The following is a 6,983-nucleotide window of genomic DNA, read 5'->3' on the forward strand; positions in this document are numbered from 1 at the left end:
GTGGGCTGGGAAAGAAGAGATGCAGCAAGAAATCTCAGAATGAGTGGCAGGATAACGCTGTGCTATGAGCAAGGAGAAGGACAGATTCTGTGTGGCACAGAAATTTCCCTGAGCAGGAATGTGAGGCTCTAGTAATGGGGGGAGGGATGTATGTGTGTGGGAGAGAGAGGGGAGAGGGAGAGGAAGCAGTAGGAGAGGGAGAGGGAGAAAGGGAGGGAGAGGGGGGAGGAAGAGAGTGGGGTAGAGAGAGAGGGGGAAAGGGAGAGAAGAAGAGAGGAAGAGGGAGAGAGGGGGAGGAGAAGGAGAGGGAGAGGGAGAGAGAAAAGGGGAGGAGGGAAGGAGGAAGAGAAGGGAGAGGGAGAAAAACTGAGAGAATAGACAGACCAGAGCTTGCTATGCACGTTTTTATTGCATTCATGTTGGGACAGACAGGACAATTCTTACTGTAAAAGAAAAAGACTAGGCTAGGTACCCATGGCTCATGCTTATAACCCTAGCTACTCAGGAGGCTGAGATCTGAAGATCATAATTTGAAGCCCACTTGGCATCCATGAGATTCTTTCTTCTCTCCAGCATACCACCAGAAGTGGAGGAATGGCTCAAAGGTAGAGCATCTGCTTTGAGTAAAAAATCTAAGGGAGAGGCCACAGGCTCTGAGTTCAAGCCCCCAAACTGGCACACACAGTCATACCCATTCCCCATCAACAAGAAGTTCTCTAACACTTTGTCTTAGACGTGATAACCCTGTGTTTGGTGCTACAGTTCTCTTATCCTAGATTGTCTTTTGTGTATATTGTCCTCATTTCTACCAACTTTCTATCTGATTAATCTTTCCTTTTTCTATTTGCCTTAACCCTTAACCCCATGTTGCTGGCAAATTTTAAGCAGTTTCCAATGACATTGATAAACAATCTGGCTATGAATTAAATACATTGGATTGTTTCACATAACAAAAATGTTGCCCTCGTGGCCCCAAAGTGTGCAGTATTTGAAGAGAATGAAGTAGCATGACAGTCTACATGTGCTAGAGGCTACAAGTCCTGCCGCTCCACCCTGGTAGCCCCAAGTGCCTTTGGCATGGCCCGATTTTCATACTTTCCTGCCTTCTTAAGAAGACATTCACTACCCAACTTCCACTTCTTTCTCAGTAGCCAACCTGTCCATCCATTTGTAATTTTTGGATGCATCCATTCAATAAATATTCACCAAGGCATGTAATACCTATAGAGTCCTTTACCTGGTAGTTCAGATCCAAAGAGAAATACAACAGAAAGTGAAGGTTAATGAAAGCTTTTTACTGAAGTGGGAGTGGCTCATGGCCATTCATGAAATGTTTCCTGATGCTACCCACTCCTAGCAACTCACTTTGAGACCACTGAAAACCTGAGCAGGGCGATCATGAAGACAGCACAGAACCCTGCCCAAGAGGAGGCTCACGGTGGCTGACTGTTGGTAACAAATAATTTGACCTTCAGAATGTAAAGGTCATCTGATCCATGTGGGAGGAGAATGCAACAGAGAAGGGAGGGAAGCCTGAGTAGTGGGGGAGGGGGCCATACTCCACTGGTCTGTTGCTTTCTCCCCTGTCGTGAACTTACATCCCGATCTCAAATCAGTTCCTTGAGATTAGCAGAAAGAAAAAGCTCCACTTTGCCTTCAAGATCATCAAATGACTACCCACAGTCTGGAGCTGCCTTGGCAGAGTGAGAGATCCTTAGAACTTAACATTGGTAGAGAGAGGGGCTCTGGGGAGGCTCACACCCACCAGAAACAGGAGCCATGGCAGCCAGAGCAGGAAGCCTGGGCCAGGAGAGTTTGCCATCTTGTAAGGGGAGTTGATAGAGAAAAGGAGCTGGGAGGCCTCGTGGGTGAGCTGGATTGCCCACTCTGACACTGATGTGGTCTGGGTTTGGTCTTCCCTGGTGAGCTACAACATCCTCAAGGTAAAAGGAGGGGCTTAATGGTGGCTCTCCTAGGGGTGATTCTGGCTCTGTGTTTCTAGAGACACAGATGTAACCTCTGCCCTGTGCTGGGCCAGGTGCTTGTCTGCCATCAGCTTCTGCTTACTGTCTCAGCCCACAGTCCTATGCATCCCTCCACCTCCTCACCTAGCAATGACACACGAGAAAGAAAGCCAGCACTGGGGTTTTCTTTAGAAGCAGCAGCAGATGGCTTTGTATAGACCCGAGGAGAGGCACAGGATCAAGCCTCTGCCTCAGGCTGGGAATTCACAGATGAAGTTCAAGGAGGCCAAGCAGGAGATGTCATTCCAGAGCCCGTCCACCCGCATGCACACGCAGTCTTCCCCGGAGCTGTGGTCATTCGGCTCGTTCTCTTTCCAGTTGCTATAGACCAGCCTGCCGCCGCCCTCCACATAGGTGAACTTGCCTTCGACCTCTACATCTGTGATGCCCAGGAAGGTATTGTCTTTGGCCAGGTTTTGAATGGCTGTGTTTTCCTCAGCATTCTTGGGGACAGCCACAGTGGCCCCCAGCTCCTCACACAGAAGCTTTGCTTTGGTGAAAGGCATTTTCCTACCATTGGTCACGTAGAATTTCTTCTCAGGGATTTTTCCCAGAGAGAAGGCTTGCACTGAAAATCACAAAGACAAGATAGCGCCGATAGGTTAAAGCCCAGGTGAGGACAGTAAATAAAGCAGCCCGTAGCAAACCTTCATCAGGGCACACCGCCTAGGAAGGAGATAGTCCATGGCTGAGCACCCAGGGAGAGGGTTGCCAGCCCTGTCAGATAGCCTAACTCTCTGGGGATATCCCACTCCCGATCCTCCTCAGCTAAAACCTGCCAAAACACACACAGACATTCAGGGGCCTCTCTACTGCTTGAGCAGCAAGAGAGGAAGAAGCACTAATGGCTACTTAAGAACTGTGATTGGAAAGGGAGGGACCACCATTCAACCCTCCTTCTGCTCCTGGCTAGCTGAGTGGTGCAGAAGGAGTTAACTACATCCCCTGAGTGTCTTTTCTTACCTGCAAATAAAGCAGGTGTAAGAACTACAAATAGAGCTGGTGAGAAGATGGAATGGGATTATATAGGCGGTGGGGGGGGTGGGGGGGAGGGGGAAGAGGAAACACTTACATTTTTTGACGTGCTCCAGTTCTGATTTTAGCTTGTGTATTTCCTTCTCTAAGGCATCCAGCTTAGCCTGGGCAGCTGTTAAGTGATGTGGGAGTGGGGGAGGGAGAAGATATTTTATTGAGAAACAGAAGCACATTTTGTGCAAAGTAATTAATATTTTTTGCCACTCCTGAGGCTTGAACACTGGGCCTGGGCACTGTCCTTGTCCTTGGCCTCCTTTTACCCAAGGCTAGCACTGTACCTCTCAGGCCACAGTGCCACTTCCTGCTTTTTTTCTGTGATTTCATTGGAGATAAGAGTGGCATAGGCTTTATAGCCCTGGATCCTGAGTCTCAAATCTCAGCTTCTTGGGTAGCTAGGATTCCAAGTGTGAGCTACTGGCACTCAGTATGATTACTGTTCTTTTGGTAGTGGTTAAAGATTTTTTAATTACTGGTTGTATTTTTAAACTTGTTATTATAAAGGTGATGTACAGAGGGGTTACTATTTTGTAAGTCAGGTAATTATATTTCTTTCTTTTTTTTTTTTCTTTTTGGTAGGTCATGGAGCTTGAACTCTGGGCCTGGGCAGTGTCCCTGAGCTCTTCAGCTCAATGCTAGTCTCCTAGTCCTGGAGCCACATTCCCACTTTCCATTTTCTAGTGGTCTTTAGTGCCAAAGCTGGCTTTGGACCACGATCCTCAGATCTCATCCTCCTGAGTAGCCAGGATTACATGCGTGAGCCACTGGGCTTGGCAATAACATTTCTTTTTGGACACTATCACCCTTCCCATGGTGGGTTAAATTTTATGACATTATAGTGCACTGAGGTGTGCTTCTTACCAAAGCTGTCTCCAGGGTCTCCTTTTGGGCCTCTTGCTCCTGAAGGTCCAGGAGGCCCCAATTTCCCCGGGGGGCCCTGCAAGCCCCGGAGCCCCTCACCTGTTGGAAGACAAAGGAAACACTAAGGTCTTCCATTGGCTATGGCTCATTCTTGATTCACATAGTTCCAAGAACCACGCAAGGAGTTAGTGGTGACTCCAAGAGGAGAAGTCCTTCTCCCTTCTCTGTCTGGGAGATCCAGCCAGAGGAACAATTAATTCCCCATCACTGACTCCTGTGTGGAAATTATGGGACCTGGAGATCTAGAGGTTGATTCTTTGAGACAGTGACATTTCCCCAGGATTGTTCTGAGTGGGCTCACTCTCAAAACAATGACAGTTGACCACTGCTCCACCACCAGGCTGCTAAGCTCCATTCCACACAAGACAGATGCTTCTGGGTAAAGATTTAGGAAGCCAGAGCTGTCTACCCTGTACCTCGATCTCCTTTGTCTCCCTTGGCTCCATCTCGACCATCTCTGCCTGGGTTGCCACAGGCGAGCACAGAGACCTTCTGGGCATTCTCACAGGTGGTCTGCTCTAAGGAGGACAACTTCACTGCACACAGGAGAAGTGAAAACAGGATGAGCATGCTGCTTGACCTCGGGTGGGGAAAATGGGAGAAGGTCATTCCATCTCATTTCACCCAGGCAACACTTAATACCATCTGTGGTGCTCTGCCTTGTACTGACAGTGTTACACACCCCTCAGCTCTGAATGATTCCCAGACCACCACAGAAACCAACCAACCACTGAGAAGACAGGTAATAGTTTAGAAAATCAAGGACGATGTAAGAGGAATAGCTCCTGTTTCTCCCTGGGGTCCTGAGCTCCTGTTGGCACAAGGCTTAGTGGTTCAATACTGTTTCCTGTGGTCTCACAGACTAACGTTTAAAGCTAAGTCTTGTTCCTGGAGGCCTGGCACAGAGATCCCATAGCTTTATGTGAGCTGTCTGTTGCTGTTCTGGTTCTTAGCTCTCTGTCACAGCCACAGGACCCTAGTTTCACCTTTCCTTTCCCATGGGCTCTAGAGCTAGGTCCAAACCATAAACAGAGGACTCAAGATCAGTCAAGCTGTTGGCCAGACTTGATTTACAATACTCATCCTTCCAGTTATTGTTATTATAAAGGCAATGTACATAGGGGTTGGGGTTATATAAGTCAAGGTAATGAATGCATTTCTTTTGGGACGTTACCCCTTCTTTTGCTCTCTCCGAGTTTTCTCTCCCTACCGCACCCACAAATTATAGGGTTCATTTCTCAACATTGTGTCTAGTGGTTACTACTGTAGCAGTTCTTTAACCATTTGTCCCTCCATTTCTGTGCCTCCTCTTACCACCCCAAAGATAGATAAATTTACAAACAAGACAAAAGAAAAGAAAATCAGCAATAAAGGAAAAACTTGTTTCCATTTCCTGGTGTTCATTTTGATAAACATTCTTTTATATGATCAGATGCACGTAGGCACCCATCCACAGAGCCCTTTCACCAGCAGCACGCCTGCCACCTTGTACGATGTCTTTGTGTTGTGATGGGAACTTCCTGGGAGCTCCAGACATTCCCTAGGCAAGATTCTGGAAACTTCTTTGGTCACTGTTCCTATCCAGAAATGTCTCTTGGTTTGAGATGTCCTGCTCAGAAGCCATTTCTGCTAGGCAAAGCAGCTCAGCGTCCTGGAGTTTCTTCATCCAGACCTGGCAGGCACCATGGAACAGCCCTGTGGCTGCTACCCCCATCCAGCTCCGCTCCACATCTCTGGCCATTGAGTCACACCATTGGGCCTACACTAACTAGTCTAACTTGTGTGTCAGCTCCCTTTACCGCCCCTGAATCCTGGACTCAGTGAGCAGTGACCATCTGCAAAGGATCTCCTGGGATCATAGCCTTCTCCATTTTCTCCTTTCTACCATCTTTGTCTTTTAAGTAAAACCTTCGTGTGGTGGTACTAGAGGCCATATTCCTGGTGTGGATAGCTCTTCTAGTTTAATCTTTGGGAAAGACCCTTCCTTTGCACAGTGTACCATGGTCAAGTGTACTATGAAGGAGAGCAACAGAGACTCAGCTGACACCACCCCCTCATGCTTCTGCCTGCGACTTACCAAGTTCAAACCAAGAGGTCAGAGTCACAGCCCAGACACCATCCCGAACCCCGTTCCTCCGAATGACTTACTAAGATGTCTGTGTAGCAGAGAGGTAGTGGTGGAGAGCTGGCTCTTCAGCCTAGGTGTGGAAGATGTCACCTCAACATCAAGTCCAATTAGCCTGGTGACAAGGGACCACACTGGACTGGACTTCAACCCCAGATTAATCAACAACCATCCTTGGAATGGCCATAGCTAGGCAGGTTTCCAAGGTTTCTGGTGGAGTTGCAGCCCAGCACTGAGAAGTTCTCTGTTTACCCTAAAGCCCTCCTTCGGCGGCCTCCTCTCACACAGCCATCTCGACAGCCTGGTCACTCTGATCCTGGACAATGTCATATGTCTTCCTTGGATGTGGTACAGGGCTAGGCACAGAGGAAGACGTGCTTTGTTGATCATTTAAGTCAGAGCTGAATGTAGCTACTTGCAGGACCAATCTCTGCCCAGCAGTATCTCTCTAGCCTTGTACTGCCGGTTGTTATCCTTTAGGCTTCAGCTTAAATATTATAAGTGAAAGAGCAGCCAAACACTGATGGCTCGTGCTGTTCAGGAGGCTAAGATCTGAGAACTGCTGGCAGAAAACTCTGTGAGACTCTGAGCTCCAGTTAGCCACCAACAAGTCAGAAGTGGAACTGTGGTTCAAGTGGTAGACCACTAACCTTGAACAAAAATGCTTCCGGCCAGTGCCCAACCCCTGAATTCAAGCCCCAGGAGAGAGGGGGGGAGAGAGGGAGAGGGAGAGAGGGAGAGAGGGAGAGAGGGAGAGAGGGAGAGAGAGAGAGAGAGAGAGAGAGAGAGAGAGAGAGAGAGAGAGAGAGAGAGAGAGAGAGAGGGGGGGGGGGGTGTTATGCTGAACTTGGGGCTTGCACTCAGGCCCTCATACTCCTTTT

At 48.4% G+C, this 6,983-nt stretch overlaps 1 protein-coding gene across 2 annotated transcripts; it reads right to left on the bottom strand.

Annotated features, from left to right (window-relative positions):
• Nucleotides 1–2,129: 2,129 nt before the first annotated feature.
• On the bottom strand, nt 2,130–6,212 carry LOC150054335 (mannose-binding protein A-like). Of its 2 annotated transcripts, none has more exons than XM_090346679.1 (5): nt 6,126–6,212; nt 4,394–4,557; nt 3,918–4,016; nt 3,097–3,171; nt 2,130–2,592 (listed from the first exon to the last, which is right to left on the bottom strand). In XM_090346679.1, exons 2-5 carry the CDS (start codon nt 4,545–4,547, stop codon nt 2,216–2,218), a joined length of 705 nt encoding a protein of 234 aa, XP_090202805.1. In that variant the 5' UTR covers nt 4,548–4,557; nt 6,126–6,212; the 3' UTR covers nt 2,130–2,215. The 2 variants fall into 2 exon arrangements, with proteins under 2 accessions (XP_090202805.1, XP_090202804.1); XM_090346678.1 differs by having other exon boundaries at nt 6,055–6,212.
• Nucleotides 6,213–6,983: the final 771 nt, after the last annotated feature.

This window comes from Megascapheus bottae, chromosome 15 (assembly GCF_031878675.1).
Source record: "Megascapheus bottae isolate mThoBot1 chromosome 15, mThoBot2.hap1, whole genome shotgun sequence".
Classification (NCBI taxonomy): domain Eukaryota; kingdom Metazoa; phylum Chordata; class Mammalia; order Rodentia; family Geomyidae; genus Megascapheus; species Megascapheus bottae.

What these genes read in the sequence shown, in the direction of transcription:
- LOC150054335 (XM_090346679.1), bottom strand. Translation starts at nt 4,547, where the DNA reads ATGCTCATCCTGTTTTCACTTCTCCTGTGTGCAGTGAAGTTGTCCTCC. An exon ending in AGACCCTGGAGACAGCTTTG is followed by an intron (nt 3,172 to 3,917) that starts GTAAGAAGCACA and finishes ATCACTTAACAG; the next exon opens with CTGCCCAGGCTAAGCTGGAT. An exon ending in ACTGGAGCACGTCAAAAAAT is followed by an intron (nt 2,593 to 3,096) that starts GTAAGTGTTTCC and finishes TGTGATTTTCAG; the next exon opens with TGCAAGCCTTCTCTCTGGGA.